Here is a 19,827-nt window from a genome sequence, read left to right as displayed (position 1 = left end):
TCCCAGTAAGTTATCTAATATTTTAATTGTTGAAATCTTTAAATATTAAAATAAGGTGATAGTTAGAATAAATATATTAAGACTTTTGGAGAACGCTTCCCTTGAGGTATAGATTTTAAATCTCACAGTAATATTAGTCTATAGTGGCTGCATTGAACTTTTTAGCCATTTCAAATATTAGATGAGGAAGTTAAGGACATTTAGAATAATGTACAAAATACCATGGTTGATAAATGTGGAAATGAAAGGCCATGTGTATTCTTCCCTTACCACTGCCACCACGATTACCAAAGCAAACTTACACACTAAAGAAAATGGTTTCACAGTGGAAATGATTTGGTATATGTATTTATGCATCTTAAAGCCATTTTCATAAATTTTTTTAAATCTCAGAAAATAATTGTTGTACTTTTAATTTTTTAAATATAGGCATTAAGTTCAGAATTAGCCCAAGCCAGAGATGAAACCAAGAAAACACAAAATGATGTTCTTCATGCTGAGAATGTTAAAGCAGGCCGTGATAAGTACAAGACTCTGCGACAGATTCGACAAGGCAATACAAAGCAGCGTATCGATGAGTTTGAAGCAATGTGAGAGCTGTTATTTTGCATATATGTTCTTCATAAGCTGAACCACCAACAGAGAAAAGCAGGCCTTTGCAGATATGATGGAATGCATCCCACCTTGCCAAAGCACTTACACCGGTTTGACTGTGCTAGCTAAAAGACAGATTTAAGGGGAGCTCTTCAGCATTAAGGCAGTATGATATCATGCTTGGTTTTCTTTTTCTTTTGGTCCAGGGAATGGAGAATGGTGTTCCATTGCCTCCTTTCACATTTTTTTTCTTTTTTTTTTTTTTTTTCTGTTGAAGATTAACACTAATTATCATGTCTGACAAATGTGTATGTGTGGTTTCAGTTCTGTGTACATTTTAAAGGATAATGTTGATGAACATTTTATGGGTTTCCCTTGTCCCTTCCATATTTAACCTGTGTGTATTTCCACATTCTCTCTCACATTTTCTCAGTGTGCCCGTCTCTTATCTGCCATGTCCATAGCCATAATCCCACCATCATACAGATCAGGCAGTGTTTAAAATGATGGTAGGTAGCACAGTGGACAGTCTTTGATCATTATGTAGAATAAGGCTATGAATCATGAAAGAGATTAGAACATTTAATAATGTATGTACAGCTGGTGGTTAGTTTTTTTAAATCCAAATTTAATTGCCTTATTGGATATTTGATATTTGGTTATTTAATCACAGTCATCTTGAACAGCTTACATTGATTGGCGTTTTATCTCCTCTAATCCTTTGATGGCTTTTTCTGCCTACCATTTCACAGAGGTTTAGACAGCAGTAGTAGCTCCCTAGGAGAGTTTACTGATGAAACAGCCTCTGCAAGATTTTTAAAGTTTTGTTCTTTTATAGACTGATTTAGAAAAACAGATGATTAGTAAAAAAAGAAAATATACATTTGTTGGTAACTGATTTTAATTATTTTTTAAAACCTGGACCTTTCTGGAAGGGCAGCATATAAAAACATCAGTCCCAAGGAGGGGACAACAATACTACCTCACTGCTACACCTGCGATGACTGGTTCAAACACAATGGAGTGTGTAAGCTATATGTTTTATAATTCATGATGATAGCCTTGATCATCAAGAAATACTTTTGAAATTTCATTTTCCCTCAGAATATCTTAGAGTGCTAAATTTTTAACTGCCTTTTTGTAGAGTCAAACTGTGGGATTCTGATTTATATTAAAATTGTAAGGTCCTCACTGGTATACTATCATCCTGGAGGGCTGTGGTATGGCTAAGAGAGAGGGGGAATGAGACAGAGAGAGAGACTCTCTCTCTCTCTCTGTGTGTGTGTGTGTGTGTGTGTGTACTCTTGTGTGTATGAGAGAGAGATGCTAACCTTGTAACATGAAGAATGTACCTTGATGTGATAGGTACATAATCATTATATATGGCTTCTAGATCACTGTGCTTATTTTTTTTCAATCTCTGACTAAAAATACTTAAATTTTGTTTAATTCTATTTTAGAAATTATAATTTTAGTTTATATTAATTTCAGTTATATCTTACTGAAGAAATCTTTCCAGTCAGAAGGAGGTTCTAATATTCACATGTTCTAATACTTTGTTTATTGTAAAACAGCTAAATTTGGAGATACGTAAAGCCTTGTTTTCTCTGTGTGGTTCAGCTGCTTTCCATTTGGTATTACACAGTCAAATTTACATTTATTAAAATTGCCATTTTATTAAACATTTTCATGCACAGTAGATTCAAGTTGTGTCTGAAAATATCTCTTGTGTTTTTTTGATTTTGCTGACTTTAAAAGGATTAATCTGGGCAGACATTATGAAAAAGAAAGGTTGCGTTTAATATATTTTTTGAACTTTGTAGGACAAAACATAGCTGGTTAACCTTGAAGTGACTGTTGTACCATGGTTGTGCACGTGCTTCAGAATCCTATGGAAGACAGTGTTCCTACTTGCAGTACATCAAAGGAATGGATGGTGGACCCTACTGTTCATGTTTTGAAACATAAATGTTCACTTTAAAGCAATTGCCATAATAGATAAAAACCTGAACTTTCATTGGATTTTTGTTAATTTTCCTCATTTTGAATTATGTGCACTACCATAGCTACATCAGTTTGATACAGTATTGAAAAATTATCAGTTATATTTTGCTGTTTATGATCTATTTGTAGATTAGGATTAAAATGGATTTAATCCATTTTTAAGGCTGTGTGAATTTTTCTAAACAAGAACCATTTGCAATATGGATTTCATAGAGATTAAACCAATTATAACTTATCATTAGCAGTCGTGAGCACATGTTCATATAGTCAATGTAAAAATACACTAATGAGTATTTGGTAAATCCCAGTAGGCTTTTACTAGCATAATTTTGTGTTGTACAATTAAGTTACATTTACATCTCTAATTTTGGATAATATTCATTGGTTAACAATAAAGTGACAAAAGCTCATGCCTTCAAGGTCCACTGTTGTTATTTAACATGGATTTCTTGTATATTTCTTGAAAATTACAATCTTTATCGGAGCCATGAATCACCACATCTTAAAAGTAAGAAGTAGATAGGAAATAATTTTAAATCCTCATAGATCTACTCTTTCCCCAAAATGATACCTCTTTGGTATGGAAGTAATAGTGATTAATTCTGTGGAAAAGTTAAATTATTAAATTAAACTGACTTTCTTGACAACCAAATGTAATTTAGGGTTTCCAATCACTGCCTTTATTGTATAGTGGTTAGTTTCTTTTGCCTGAGGAAGATATAGTTTTTTGTCATTGATTCATCTCACTATTAGCATTTCAACATTCTTTAAAGAACCATATGCTAAGTATATTTATTTAAAGTACAAGTTCTTAGTTTGAAGCTATATTATAGAGCAGTTACTATAAATCTAGAAGTTGATTGCCTTTTTCAAGTCTTACTAATTTTTTACTTAAATGAGTGATAAATCTATAAAAATAGTAAAAGCTAGATTTTTTTGTTGATAGTAATATTTAACTGTCACTTTTATTTCTGTTCTCAAGGACACATAGTGACTTTTTTACTCTGATCCTGTCAGAAAATGGAATTTTAAATAATATTTTGCTTTATGTCTAGAGTTTTTAAGAGCTAGAATGGCCCCTTATAAAGTTATGTTAGATTTTATTGGCAGTCACTCTTATCATTAGAAGTATTTCAATATTACTGTGGTTTTTTTTTAAAATCCCACTATATTCTGTTCCAGTATTGATCACCTTGTTGATTGTTAATGTTTTTAGAAATGAAAAAATTTTTTTAATTCACAGGCATCCCATTTTACATATGCACAATAAAAACAATTAGTCTTAAAAGTTAAAGCTTGAAACTAAAGTCTAAGAGATTACTAACTTTAGCATTAATATACTGAACTAATGACTAAACCAAAGCTTAGATACCGTTAGTAAGAATAAGAGAAAACAGTTCAGTGTGGAGCTGTACTGTTAGGTTCCTCTCTGGAGTCTGTTCTAAATGAACAGAACTTTAGTATTTTCTTATTTTTAACCTATCAAATATTCTAATGTGGTCTGTCACATGGAATGACAGTATTGTAGCTCATACAAAAGCTCTTTGGATTCTACAAATGTTTTTGGTAACTTTATGAAATGTTCAGGCAGCCTGACTCCCCACAGTCTACACTAGTAACTAGGAAAACCTGGCTCCCTATCATGTTCCATATGTTAAAGCTTACCACATTCTTATCCTTAGCTTTTCCAATTAAATAATTTTAACTCCCAATTTTTCCTTAGTAGTCCTACCTCTTACTGTGTCCATCTATCAAGATTTAAGAACTACCATTTTCCCTGTGGAAAGATCATGGCTATTTGGTTCAGCTACTTTCCATTTGTGGGTAATAGACACTCAGATTTACATTTATCTGTTAAAATTGCCAGTTGTCTCCTCAATACTTTGACTTCCCTTAACCTCTGTGGTACAAGAGTTTTCTGATTTGGGGTTATATATACTACTTTAGGAGTTGAAGTATTTCTTACACAATTTTTACATTAAAGATCTTGACTAAGGTGATACCCCATGACACATCCTTTGCATTCAGGTTTATGTTTTGGCTGTGGAGATCCCTAGCTACTCAGTGGCTCCAGGTTCTTATTTAATGGTCGTCATTTAGCCAATACATTTTTATTAAATGCTGGCTATATTCAAGGACTTAGAAGCAAGATTAGGATGATTGTGACCCTTTGTTTTGGCCTATATAGGGGACTTCAAATATTAATTTATTTTAGCTCTTAGATCATTTCCATTTATCTATTACAATATCATTTCTTTTAAAATGGCAATGCCACATTGTTGATTCCTGTTATTTGTATGCCCAGATTCCTCCATGTTTATAGCTAGCTAGTTGCTTCTATCAGTGCAAATTATTATTTTTACCACCCTATTCTAATTGTTCTTCACTTTTATTTAATCATTATTTTAAATATTTGGATTCATTTTTATATTTATGCATGCTATTTAGTTTGCTCCTAAAAATAGTGATACTGGTTTTAGTTTTTTATTACTAAATCAGTATAGCCAAATGTCCATCTTCCTACTGGTAATATGCGATCAGAATTTCTGAGATTATTTATGTGACTATTTTTGGAAAAGTTTCTTTTGCTAAAACATGGATTTATTATATGAAATTCTTGCACTGTGTTACAATGTGTGCTATGATATCCCTTTTATTTTTTTTCAACGTAAATATGATGTTTTGTATTATTTTAGACCTAGGAATCGTGTGTTTTTTAGAATCATAAGGGAATGTGTATCCTCCCTCCCTCTCCTTTTATATATATTTAAAAGTCTATGGAATTCAAGTCTAGCATTTGAATTCTATATGCTCTCATTGCATTTACATAATTATTTACTTTTAAATTTTAGCTGTTTTCATAAAAACAGTTTTGAGATGAAGGAAACTTACACAATAAAAGGAAGATTAATAAGCAGGAAAACTAGTAACTGACAGGGAATATGAATGAATACTCAGTATACATTTCTCAGGTATGCTTGTTTTCTGATAAATTACTTAATTTTCATTTCATAGGCCAAATTTTAAACACCAGTTAATAAAGTTATTCTAAAAGAGTCTCTAATTTTAAAAGTTTTTCTAACCTAGGAAGACTCATTTTAGACCCCCCAGCTGACAAACCAGTCAAATATGAGTAATTGGTAATATCTGTATTAAATATTGAGAAGATTAATAAAGTTAAAAGTTTACAGTTGAATCTTTTTTTATCGTGGTAAAATATACATAAAATTGACCATTTTAACCATTTTCAAGTGTACAGTTCAGTGCCATTAAGTACATTCACGTTGTTGTGTAACCGTCACCACCATCCATCTCCAGGATGTTTTCATCTTCCCAGACTGAATTGTGTACCCATTAAATGATAATCCCCCATTCCTCCCTCCTCCCCAGTCCTTGGTGACCACTGCTCTACTTTCCGTCTCCATAAATTTGATGTTTCTAAGTACCTCATAAAAGTGAACTCGCACAACATTTGTCCTTTCGTGTCTGGTTTATTTCACTTAGCATAATGTTTTCAAGGTTCGTTTATGTTGTATGTATCAGAATTTTATTCCTTTTTAAGGCTAAACAATATTCCATTGTACGCATATACCATATTTTATTTATCCATTTGTCTGTTATTGATGGACACTTGAATTACCACTATCATTTGACTACTGTGAATATTGCTGCTTTGAAGATTGGTGTACAAATACCTTAGAGTCCCTGCTTTCAGTTCTTTGGGATACATCATACCCAGAAGTGGAATTGTTTGGTCATCTGTTAATTCTGTGTTTAATTTTTTTTTTTTTTTTTTGAGATGGAGTTTTGCTCTTGTTGCCCAGGCTGGAGTGCAGTGATGCAATTTTGGCTCACTGCAAGCTTTGCCTCCTGGGTTCAAGAGATTTTCCTGCCTTAGCCTCCTGAGTAGCTGGGATTACAGGCATGCACCACCATGCCTGGCTAATTTTTTTTTTTTTTTTTTTTTTTTTTTTAGTAAAGATGAGATTTCTCCGTGTTGGTCAGACTGATCTTGAACTCCCAACCTCAGGTGATCTGCCCTCCTTGGCCTCCCAAAGTACTGGAATTACAGGCGTGAGCCACCACACCTGGCCCTGTGTTTAATTTTTTGAGGAATTGTCATAATATTTTCCACAGCAGCAGCACCATTTTACATTCACATAGCAGTGCACAAGGTTCTAATTTTGCCACATCCTCACTAACAATTGTTATTTTCTGGGTTTTTTGTTTGTTTGTTTGCTTATTTGCTTGCTTGCTTGATTTTGATAATAGCCATCCTAGTGGCGAAGGAGTACTTCATTGTGGTTTTGACTTGCATTTTCCTTTGATACATTTATCAAATCATAAAAGAAATTAGACGTCTTGTCATGTGTTTATCGACCATTTGTATATCATTTTTGGAGAAATGTCTATTCAAGTTTTGCCCATTTTAAATATTGCTTAATTTTCTGTTGTAAGAATTCTTTATATTTGGGATTCAAAATATTAATCCATTATCCCAGGATTTGGAATATTAATTCATTTTCAGGTAGGAGTTCCAAATCTTTTTTCCCATTGTTAATTGCCTTTTCGCCCTTGATATAGTGTAGTTTTCTTTGATGCACAAAAGTTTTTAATTTTGAAGAAGTCCAATTTTGTTGTTGTTGCCTGTGCTTTTGGTGTTTGTGTTTTTTGAAGAGGAAAAATAGTTTTTAATGAAGAAGGTGTTACAGAAAGGCAAAGCAGAAGAGAATACGTATAGTGGTTAGTCTCTAGACTGTAGAAATGAAAGTAAATAGGTAAACAGTGGGCATTGACTGTAGGATGATAAAGCTAGACTGGGTTGGGCCCAGGAATTTATGGAGCCTTGAATCCTATGTTTAGATGGTTTGATTTGAGGACAACTGGTCGCTTTGGAAAGGCACAGCTACAGAAAGGAACAATAACTAAACCTTGCTTGAAAAAGAAAACTCATGTTGTGATGTAAAGTATACTAGAAAGTGCAGAGGAGATAACATAATAGAAGAGCTATGTCTATTGTAGTTAGCCTAAGAAAGGCCATGGCCATGGGAATGAATTTAAAGGAAATTCTGATAAAGGAAATGTTTAAGTGTAATTTGCTGTCATGTTTGCTATATTGTTCATGTTTGTGGTAATGTATTTGAACTTACTTTCCAGCTGACCTCTTTCGAGACACTTAAAACCTCAGTTTCTTTTCTTTTATCCATGACTTTTTGGGAATGGGTTCTTTAGTGGCACAAAAGAAGTAGAAATTAAAGACATGCAAGAACAAATGGATTTGGTTCTGGGTTCTAACTCCAAGTCTTATACTCTTGTACTCTAGCTTTTATAACTGATTTTATAGTTCTGAATCAGATTGTCCTTTTTCAGAGCATTTCTCTGGATTCAGATTATGGTCACTTCCATTCTAGATGCATTATCTTCATAAAAATGTATGCCTAACCGAGGCTTAATATCTGTATGTTTGAAGTTTTAATACTGGTTTATAGTTGAAAACCGTTACCTCAGAGTAATGCTTATAACAATAGTTTATCAAACTTCTTTTTGCTCTCAGATGACCTTCATAATGTACTGGCTTTTAGAAGAAATTCGAAGGGTTTTTTTTTTTTTTTCTTTTTTAAACAGTTTGGGGTTAGTAAAATGATTTTTTTCAGCTCATTATGAAAGAATTATGTTCACCAAAACACAACTCAGAGAAGGTTATCTCAGAACATACAGGCACAATTATTTCCTGGCTGTGACAACCCTTAACAACTCACTTTGGAAATTTCTATAGATTTCTTTCTTTTTTTTTTTTTTTTTTTTTGAGATGGAGTTTCACTCTTGTTGCCTAGGCTGGAGTGCAGTGGCGCGATCTCGGCTCACCACAACCTCCGCCTCAATCAAGCTCTTCTCGTGCCTAAGCCTCCCAAGTAGCTGGGATTACAGGCACGTGCCACCATGCCCAGCTAATTTTTGTATCAGAGATGGGGTTTCTCCATTCTCCATGTTGGTCAGGCTAGTCAGGTGATCCGCCCACCTCGGCCTCCCAAAGTGCTGGGATTACAGGCGTGAGACCCTGCTCCCGGCCTAGATTTTTTAAAAGTTGAAAACTGTACTTGATTATGCTCATCCATTTAGCTTTTGCTAGAGGTATGAGTTGATTCATCTGCTTATACCCAAATGACATCTTAGATTTTTTTTCCTTCTTTTGATTGTTTCTCTCAGGCAATTCCTAATACAATCTAGTTCTCAATTTTTAGGCCATAAAGGTTTTCGAATATACGTAGATAAAATCTTTTGATAGAATTTAAGTTACAGGTAGATGGTTTCTCCTCAGTAACTTTATTTTTTTGAGACAGATTCTCACTCTGTCGACCAGACTGGAGTGCAGAGGTGTGATTTCGGTGCACTGCAGCTTTCACTTCTCAGGTTCAAGTGATTCTCCTGCCTTAGCCTCCCAAGTAGCTAGGACTAAAGGTGTGTGCCACCATGCCCGGCTGATTTTTGTATTTTTAGTAGAGACGGGTTTTCACCATGTTGGCCAGGCTGGTTTTGACCTCCTGACCTCAAGTGATCAGTCCCCCTCAGCCTCCCAAAGTGCTGGGATTACAGGTGTGAGCCACCACACCTGGCCTAAAATTTGTGTATTTTTAAAGCATTTGCTGTTGAAGGACATATAATCTTCCGTTGTATGTAAAAGTAAACAATAGTTTACTTCTTAATTCCATTAATATTTGCAAATGTACTTGATAGTAGTTCACTTGGGTTTCTTAAAACGTTTAGGTTGGTTAAACTGCCTATCATTTTTCAAGAAATATTAACATCCTTTAAAAGTAGTTTTTGTTGATAGGTACAATATAAATCCCTGTCATTTAGTAATTTATTTTATTTTATTTATTTTGTTTTATTTTATTATTATTATTTTTTTGAGATGGAGTCTCACTCTGTCGCCCAGGCTGGATGGAGTGGTGGCGTGATCTCGGCTCACTGCAAGCTCTGCCTTCCGGGTTCACGCCATTCTCCTGTCTCAGCCTCCCGAGTAGCTGGGACTACCGGCGCCCACCACCATGCCTGGCTCATTTTTTGTATTTTTAGGAGAGACGGATTTCACCTTTCACCGTGTTAGCCATGATGGTCTCGATCTCCTGACCTTGTGATCTGCCTGCCTCGGCCTCCCAAAGTGCTGGGATTACAGGCATGAGCCACCGCGCCTGACCCATTTAGTAATTTTTATGCATTCTTAAAATAACCTGAGATAATACTTCCATTTTGTAAAAGCTTTGTACCAGACAATATAAGACCTGGAATTAGAACCCAGAACGTAATCCTCTGGATAGAGTTTAATGTACTATATTAAACTCTAATCAGTTATATTGGAATGCCACTTTGTATTCCAGTATAACTGATGTTTTAAGGATGTTTAAAATGGATTTGGGGGGCATAAGCTGTATAAAAGGCTTTGTATGAAATTATCCATTGGAAAAGTAGGTTTGCATCTCTACAGGTTAAGGTATGTAAATTTTTGGAATGTTCTCAAGCATTGGGAAGACTGCAAGTAAGTATGTCTTCTAGATAACGTGTAATATATACAGATAGGAAAATGTTCTCTGCCACTTCTTATTTTTCAACCATTATGCTTTAGCTCTTAAACATTAGACATTTAAAAGATTTTCAGTGTAATAGTACTATGAAAGGAATGCTGAATTAGGAGAAAAGAAGGCATGATGTTTATTCCCTTTTCCATAAAATAAGATATATATACATTTGCATGCAGAGTCATTCATTCAGTGATTTTCAGAGCAATTGCTGTTTGTGCACTGTTGGAATTATGGGAGATAGATGGATCGATGAGACTTTGCGACTCTGCCAAGAGAATTGTAGTTAATCGGGGAGTTGAGTCCTGACTCAAATTGAGGTATAGAAAGTATGGTAGTAAGTGCCAGAAGAAAAACTGAAATAAAATGTGCAGGAGATAGAGAAATGAGAGGCCACTTCGTTCAGCTTTAGGTCACTTTGATTCAGTGTTTATTCATGTGATACTTCTTGATGAAGCTGAGAAAATGTTCTTTTAGAGTTTAGATTTTAGATCAGATATTGTTCTTGTGCCTATAAACTTTGATCTTAGTTCGTGTGTGTGTGTGTGTGTATGTATGTGTGTATGTGTTTTGGAGACAGGGTTTTGCTCTGTTGCCCAGGCTGGAGTACAGTGGTGCAGTCTCGGCTCACTGCAGCTTCTGCCTCCTGGGTTCAAGCGATTCTTCTGCCTTAGCCTCCTGAATAGCTGGGACTACAAGCATGTGCCACCACATCTGGCTAATTTTTGTATTTTTAGTAGAGACGCCGAGGCGGGCGGATCACCTGAGGTCAGGAGTTTGAGACCAGCCTGGCCAACATGGTGAAACCCTACTCTACTAAAAATACAAAAATTAGCCAAACGTGGTGGTGGGTACCTTTAATCTCAGCTACTCGGGAAGCTGAGGCAGGAGAATCACTTGAACCCAGGAGGCGGAGGTTGTAGCGAGCCAAGATTGTACCACTGCACTCCAGTCTGGGTGATAAGAATGAAACTGTCTCAAAAAAAAAATAAGAGAATCTTTGGGATAGCTGTGAGGCAGCATGATGTTGAGGTAATTGCATGGGTTTTGGATTTCCACATCGAGTTTAAATCTTGGCCTGGCCACTTCTGAGACCTTGGGAATCCACTCAGCCATTTGAGCTTGAGTTGTCTCATCCATTAAACAGAAGTAACACTATTAATCTTGTGAGTGTTGATTGTAATAATAAACATGGAATACTTTGTTTATAGCCTTGGCATATTGGAAATGTTAATAAATAGTAACTTGTGTCATTTTGGTTTTCATCTGTCAGTATTATGAATATTCATATTTGTAGCCAAGTCCTTTGGGCTCCATTTTTAATATGTTTTGTTTACCTTTTAAGGATTCTAGTTATGATTCTCTTAGAAGGTATCACTCCCCATGTTTGTTGAGTGTGTGCCGGGCCTATGCAAAGCATATGGAGATAAGAAAGACATGCTCCTAAGCAGTAAATAGTTTATGGTTTTTTCCGGTACACAAAATAAATCTTTCGTATGTGTTTGTGTGTTATGAATAAGTGAGGTTCCCTCCTCAACCCCTTAATATTATAGTCTGCCAAGTCTCAGTCCTTCTGTCTACAGTTGGATCTCTTAGTGACTTTATCCAGTGTCATTGCTTTAAATACCACCTGTAGGCTGAAAAACTTAAATCTCTAACCAAATTCTCCCCTGAACTTCAGATGTGTGTATCTAACTCTCTACATAACATTTCCAGTTTGATATCTAATAAGCATCTCAAACTTACTATGTTAAACTCAAGATCTTCCCTCCTTAAACTTGCTCCTGCCTCAGTCTTCCCCTTCTCAGTTGATAAATGGCAAGTCCCTTCTTCCAGCTAATTAGGCCAAAACCTTGGCCACATCTATGACTCTCTCAGTCAGTCCATCCAGTCCAATCACAAACCTGTTGGCCCAGCATTCAAGATACATAATGTATCCAGAATATGACCATTTCATCCTCCACAGCTATCAGTGTTCCACCCACAGGATTGCCTGGATTATTGCAGAAGCCTTCCATTCTGTTTTCTGGATTTCCTCTTTGCCATTTTACAGTCTTTTAAGAACTTACAACAGGTAAGTCAGACCATGTCACTTGTGCTCAAAATCCTTCCAAGGTTTCCCATCTCCGAGTAAAAGCCGTGTCCTTTTCAGCGGTCATTTGCAACCTAATCTATTCTGGTCCCTGCCAAAGCTCTTGGGCCTCCTCTGCTAATTTCCTCTTCTCTTGTTAAATTGAAGTCACACTGACTTCCTTGTTATTCTTTAAAGCAGCCAGCTGGTCCAATTCCTCTTACTTAGCTTGGAAGACTTTTTCCCAGACATTGTTATGATTTACTCCCTTGCTACCTCCAGGAATTTGCTTAACTGTCACCTCAATGAAGCCGCCTCTTACAACTCTATTTAAAATTGTACCTTCCCCAATTATCTCGCACCCATTTCTTACTTTTATTTTTCTCTATAGCACTTGCCATCTAGCATACTATATATTTACCTATTTGTATTGTATCTGTCTCACTGTGCTAGAATGTAAGCTCCATGAGGGCAGGAATTTTACTGTTGTGTATACTGGTATATGCCCAGGGCCTAGAGCGGTGCCTGGAATGCCATAGATGTTTGCTATTTAATAAATGAATGGATAGATGAGCTCTGAGAGCTCAGAAGGAAGGCACCTGATCTTACTGCAGAGCTCCAGGGAAGGCTTGCTGTAGGAGATGGTCCCTAAGCGAAGTCTTTCAGGATGAGTTATTCTTAATTGAGGAGGCAAAGATAGGAAAGCTTTCTGGAAAGAAGGAACTGCATATGCATATACATTGAGTCGCAAAAGGATGTGGAGTGTGCTGGGACTGCCCATTTGTATTGAAAACAAAGTTTGAGATTCAGAAGGTAGTGCCATAAAATACAAGGAAATCATGAGGGAGAGCAGGTTTGGGTGTGCCCGTGACATTTCTTTTTGGACAATTTGAATTTGGAATGCTGATGGAATGAATGGCAGATGAAATTTCCCAAGGGGAAAGTGTAAGGAAAGAATTGGTGGGTTTAGTATAGGACCTTGGAGAACGCCAACCCTGAAGTACTGCCAAAGCAAGGGAGGACCACAGAGACGTGTGGGACAGAAAGGTGACTGCATGTGACCACCAGTGCCACACGGGGAAAAAAAATCTATTACGATACTTAAAATGTATACTGGTTTCAGCAACAAGAACATCATTGAAAAGAGCAGTTTCTTTGAGTTAGAATAGTTGTCACTTAGTTTAACCGCGTGTCTTCTGGAAAGTGTTTTCCCTAAATCTACACATAATTCTTATGCTCCAAGAATAACAAGAACAGGAAAATGGTGTCTCTAACAGTGTCCTCTGTCAACTCCGTATGTCTAAATCTGACACTTTGGCATGAACCCCACTCCATACCCCTGCTCAAGTCGGTGAGATTATGCCTAGTAAGGTGGAAATCTGTTCCCGTATTTGCCATCTAGAGTAAATAGGCTCCACGAAGCACTTGAGTGATGTCATCCATTCAAATAATGTTATTCATTCATTAAACATTTATTAATGCCTCAAGTTAGGCTCTGAGGATTCATAGATAATTTAATACATCATAAATAATTCAAAACATCATCTAGAGGAAGAAACAAGAGTTAAAAAATGATTATGACAATGAGACAAGTAACAAGAGGCACTCAGAGCTAGGTAGTGACCAACCTCTTGCTAACATTGACAAAGTTATAAAGGTTATTGTAATTGTGAGCAATCACCTTAGGAACAAGTACCATTACCATCTCCTCCCTACCCCTTGCCTTTAGGGCCGAGGGCATAGCTCAGTGGATGTTCAGTGGTGGTCTTGATGCTGATTCACAGAGGGGTTTCAGAGTCTATCACGCTTTAGGAGTAATTTCCAGCACTAGAGCCAAAGGTATCAGCTATATGAGTAGAGGCTGAGGAGGTCTGGTAGCACTGCCTTGGGCTGTCGGTTGGGAAAGTCTGTTTATATCTTGGGCTGCTCTCCTCAGGAGAGGTTAAGATGGACTTTGTGCACGTTCTGGAGCTGCTAAGGACTTTTGGTGGGAGGAGTCCTTCCATTCATTCATCCAGATATGTTAGTGCCTAACAGGCACTGTGTACTAGTCATTCAGAATATCATAGTAGCCAAGTCCCTGCCCTAGTGAACTGACTTCCAGTAGGAAAACACAAACACTGGAAAACAGAATCATTAATGCAAATTGTATTACTAGGTTGAATCATGTGTAGTTGCTGATATTTAACCATCCCTGATCTATAAAAACAGCAATGTTATATCCGCTTAAAACTATGAAGGAAACAAGGGACTGAGTTAGAAGAAAATGTAGTGAAGGACAGGAGATAAGAAAAGTCTCTGAGGAGGTGGCATGTAAGTTGCTACCTGAAGGAGGAGAAGGCTAGCTCCTCTTGTTCCTCTGTTTAAATCAAGATGGTAGATGCAAATGCCAGGCAGATGAAAAGAGTGCACTGGGCTTGGTGGGGACTGTGTCTAGTCAGGAGTCTCCTGCGCTGTCCAAAAAGGGAGGAAGAGGGGGCGGGCATCAGCTCTTTACACATGGGGTAGGTAGGCCCAGCGTTGCTATACCTTGTGATCTTCCAAGATAAGCCAGAAACTGGCTTTTAGAGGAAAAGCACTCAAAGATAGAATATTTAAGTTGAAATATAATTTTTACGTGAAGTCTTTCAAATTATACATGTCAGCTATTTCAGTGCAGTGGTTTACACCTGTAATCCCAGCAATTTGGGAGGTTGAGGTGGGAGGATTGCTTGAGTCCAGGAGCTCAAGACCAGCCTGGGCAACATAGCAAGATCTCATCTCTACAAAAATTAAAAATAAAATTAGGGCCTGGTATGGTGGCTCACACTTGTGATCCCAGCACTTTGGGAGGCTGAGGTGAGAGGATCACTTGAGCCCGGAAATGTGAGACCAGTCTGGGCAACATAGTGAGACCTCTATTTAAAAAAAAAAAAAAAAATATATATATATATATATATATATATATATATATATATATATATATATATATGCGTGGTAGCGCACCTGTAGTCTCAGCTACTTGGGATGCTGAGGTGGGAGGATCACTTGAGCCCAGGAGGTTGAGGCTGCAGAGAGCTGTGTCTGTGTTTGCGCCACTGCACTCCAGCCTGGGCAACAGAGCGAGACCCTGTTTCAAAAAAAAAAATTAGAAAAAGTTTTGCAAGCCAAACAAGATACACCTGCTTGCCAGAAGTAGCCCACTGGACACCAATTTACAGCCTTGCTTTAAAATTCCAGGTAGAGGGAACAGCATATGCAAATACTTTGAGGCAAGAAAGAGCTTCACTTGTTCATGGAAAAGACAGAAAAGCGGTATGTCCAGAGCCGAGTGAGCCCAGAGGAGAGTGATGTGTGAGATGAAGTTGAGGAAGAGCTTCCTAAGCCATGGTGAGAAGCCTGCAAGATCTAGGCCAATGTCCACTGAGCAGTTTGGCCCTATAGGACAAAAACATTGCTACCAGAATTGAGCTAAGCAAAGGTAAATTCAAGAGAAGTTTGAGGAACAGAGGTGCAGGGATGGAAGTGTGAGTGTACTTTGCATTCTTCTCAACAAACTGTACCCTGGGGCTAAACAGGGCTGCATCTGCCTGAGCAAGGGGCACTGTTTCCTTATCCACACAAAGACATCATAAAGGCTGCAGGTGTCCTTGAAGGTATTCCATTTTACAGCTAGGTAACCTGCCCAAGGACAACCACACTGGCAGACTCCGCATTTGGATTTTGGTTTTCTTAGAAGCAAAAGCCCTTATCTTTTTGATTACAAAACATGACCTTTCCAGTTGAAAGCCAACTGAGACATGTTTACTTGCTCTTGGAAGGATTATTTTGTCTATATCACTCAAAGTGAATGTATCAATTGATTTATAGGCCAAAGAAGAATGCTTTAAATCTTAAGTTCAACTTGAATACACAGTGGGAGTGACCTGATCAAACCCACTAGATTAAAGACCAGTCTCCTTGAACCGCTGCATGTGGCTTGTAACTCTAGTCTGTCCAGTTTAGTGCTCCTGCTTTCAAGATGAGGTCAATATAGCTTAAAGATTTAAAGTTGAAATATATGATTTACTCTTGTAGGGGAGGGAAAGCATTATTATTATTTTTATTTATTTATTTATTTATTTATTTTTTTATTTATTTATTTATTTTGAGACAGAGTCTCGCTCTGTCCCCCAGGCTGGAGTGCAGTGGCACGATCTTGGCTCACTGCAAGCTCTGCCTCCTGGGTTCACGCCATTGTTCTGCCTCAGCCTCCCAAGTAGCTGGGACTACAGGTGCCCACCACCACGCCTGGCTAATTTTTTGTATCTTTTAAGCAGAGATGGGGTTTCACCATGTTAGCCAGGATGGTCTCAATCTCCTGACCTCATAATCTGCCCGGCTTGGCCTCCCAAAGTGCTGGGATAACAGGCATAAGCCACCACGCCTGGCCGAAAGCATTATTATTATTTTTTTAATTATTACTTTGAGACAGAGTTTCGCTCTTATTGCCCAGGCTGGAGTGCAATGGTGTGATCTCTGCTCACTGCAACTTCTGCCTCGGGTTCAAATGGTTCTTCTGTCTCAGCCTCCTGAGTAGCTGTGATTACAGGTGGCAGCCACCATCCCCAGGTAAGTTTTGTATTTTTACAGAGACGGGGTTTCATCATGTTGGCCAGGGTGGTCTTGAACTCCTGGCCTCAAGTGATCTGCCCAGCTCGGCCTCCCAAAATGTTGGGATTACAGGCGTCAGCCACCATGCCTGGCTATTTTTTAAAATTAATAATTGACTGTTAAAGTCCTAGAAATCAAAGAAGAGTCTGTGCTCAAAGAATATTAGAAATCTAGAAGTTGAAATTGGAGAAGTGAAGATGGATGTGGATAGAAGGCTTTTTAAGCCACCCAATAGGTATTGAATAAAACGACTCAGTGAGCAAGTCTTCAGTATAGGAACTGAACTCAGTCTGAAGAAAATTCAAGAGGTTGAGGATCAAAGGGAAGAAGGCTCATACTTGGTGAGTTTTAGCATGTAGAAGAAAGCCAGCAAGGAGGGTGGCCACTGTGAGAGCTGAAAAATGAAGTTATCAGGCAGCATTTGAGACAGGCATATAGTTTGAGTCAACCTCCTGAGTAAATGCAGGAGGAGAAGGCTTCATTCATTTTCAGAACAGAATGTTTCAGAACTGAATGAGTATTTCATTTAAAGGTACCAGTCAATTCTTTGTGCAATTCTTTGTCACTTATTAGAAATTTGAAGAGAGAAAGCATAACTAGTAACATTTTTCAGATGCTTTATGGGAGTTATCTGAATGGCTTTGTGGATAAAAATAGATCTGGGCCAGGCATGGTGGCTCATGCCTGTAATCCCAGCACTTTGGGAGGCCAAGGCAGGAGCACCACCTGAGCCCAGGAGTTTGAGACCAGCCTGGCCAACATGGTGCCCCATCTCTATTAAAAAAAAAAAAATCTGATTTAATTTTCCTTATGATTCTTTAAACTATTAGATTTTTGCCTGCGTGTAATTAAAATGAAAATTGCATTTTCAACAGAAAATTACTGTAATTATATTTTGCTTTTAGACTAGTAGATTCTATCAAATTAGAGCAAATAGGGCAAATGATTTTTATGAAAAGGTCCAGATACTAAACATGTTGGACTTTGCAGACCAGTCATCTCTGTCCTGGCTATACAACTCTGCTGGTGTAGTGCACAAGCAGCTATAGGCGTATGTAAATGAATGAGCATGTTTGTATTCCAATAACATTTAATTTATGGATGCTTAACTCTGATTTTCACATAATTCATGTGTCACAAAATATTCTTCCTCTGATTTGTTTTTTTTTTTTTTAAAAAAAAGGTCAAAAACGTTCTTAAATCACATTCTGTACAAAAACAGATGGGAAACTGGGTTTGGCCCACGAGCCATAGTTTCCTAACTCCTGAGTTAAAGGTTTTTAAAAAGTCATATTCTCCTAAGGGTCAGTGCTGTGGCTTTCTGTCTGGATGACTATTAACATTTTCATGTGACCCTAGGGAGGTCTTATTTTGTTATAATGAAGGGATTTCTTAGATATTTGAACAACTTTTGGCAGTGGTTCTCACATTAGCGTGCATCAGAATCACCTGGAGGGCTTGTTAAAACACAGATTGCAGGGCACCCTCCCCAGGTTTCACATTCAGTAGATCTATGCAGCTGCTCAAGAATATGCATTTATGGCTAGGTGCTAGGCGCGGTGGCTCAGGCCTGTAATCCCAGCATGTTGGAAGGCTGAGGCGGGCGGATCACTTGAGGCCAGGAGTTCGAGACCAGCCTGGTCAACATGGTGAAACACTGTCTCTACCAAAAATACAAAAATTAGTTGGGTGTGGTGGTGCACACCTGTAATCCCAGCTACTAGGGAGGCCGAGGCATGAGAATTGGTTGAACCTCGGGAGGTGGAGGTTGCAGTGAGCTGAGATAGTGCCACTGCACTCCAGCCTGGACAACAGCGAGACCATCTGTCACACACACACACTGCATTTCTTAAAGGTGAGTCTGATGCTGCCGTTTTGGGACCACACTTTGAGAATTGCTGATTTAGAGAAATGAGAGCACCCAATGCTGTGGAAATAACACAGTTGCTTCTTTTACTCAGTGTCCTTAGAGTAACTATTGACTACATAGTTTCTTTGAGACCATTGAAATTCAAATGGTTCAAAGACCAAAGATATTTGGAACAAAATTCATAACTTTCCCATCTATTGTAGTATTTTTCCTCCATTACTTTCTGTTTTTAAACACTTAAAAACTAGAGATTGATTTATAACAGGGTTAGAGAATGAAATGCATCTAGTAGAAATATAAATGAAGGAATACATGTATATATACTAGATACTCATCTATCAGTTTGAAAAATAGTATATTGCCAATAGCTGGCATTGCATGTTCCTCCTCTCCATCTTGTCATCCTTTTCTTTGCTTTTACTATCTGTGTTTGTATCTACAACAATATAATGTCTAGTTTTGTGCACACGTGAACTTTATGAAAATAGTTTTTTTTTTTTTTGGTAATTCGTGATGAAGTTCTCAAAACAGTTTTATTACACACACATGCACATCCATTTTCATGAATATAGCTGTGGTTCATTTTCACTGCTTTATTTATTTTATAAGTGCACTACAATTTATCAGTTCCCCCGATGGTGGACATTTGGATTCTTACCAGTATTTTTTTTTTTTCTTTTCTTTTTTTTTTTTTTTTTTTGAGATGGACTCTCTCTCATCCAGGCTGGGGTGCAATGGCATGATCTTGGCTCATTGCAACTTCCGCCTCCTGGGTTCAAGTGATTCTCCTGCTGCAGCCTCCCAAGCAGCTGGGATTACAGGCACCCACCACCACACCTGGCTAATTTTTTGTATTTTTAGTAGAGATGGGGTGTCACCATTTTGGCCAGGCTGATTTTGAACTCCTGACCTCAAGTAATCCACCAGTCTCGGCCTCCCAAAGTGCTGGGATTACAGATGTGAGCCACTGCCTCTGGCCATAGCATTGTTACCAGTATTTTTAAAAATCTTTAAACAATATAGCCACAGATATTTTTGTCGTCTTCTAGTGAATAAGTGCAACAGTATTTCTACAGCAG

General features: G+C 37.6%; 1 protein-coding gene across 4 annotated transcripts in view; it reads left to right on the top strand.

Moving 5' to 3' along the window:
* LOC105493642 (radixin) overlaps positions 1-19,827 on the top strand; it is a 116,096-nt gene that overhangs the window by 65,611 nt on the left and 30,658 nt on the right. For 3 of the 4 annotated variants that reach the window (XM_011761458.3, XM_011761457.3, XM_011761459.3), the window contains exon 14: positions 430-590. In XM_011761458.3, the coding sequence (XP_011759760.1) occupies positions 430-590 (161 nt within the window). Of the gene's footprint in view, positions 1-429; positions 3,009-19,827 lie in introns of those variants that run through there. The other variant, XM_071075568.1, reaches the window with a different exon arrangement.

The sequence above is a fragment of the Macaca nemestrina genome, chromosome 12, assembly GCF_043159975.1.
Source record: "Macaca nemestrina isolate mMacNem1 chromosome 12, mMacNem.hap1, whole genome shotgun sequence".
Taxonomy (NCBI): Eukaryota; Metazoa; Chordata; class Mammalia; order Primates; family Cercopithecidae; genus Macaca; species Macaca nemestrina.
The sequence above is the reverse complement of the archived record's forward strand: the minus strand, read 5'-3'. Positions and strand labels throughout refer to the sequence as shown.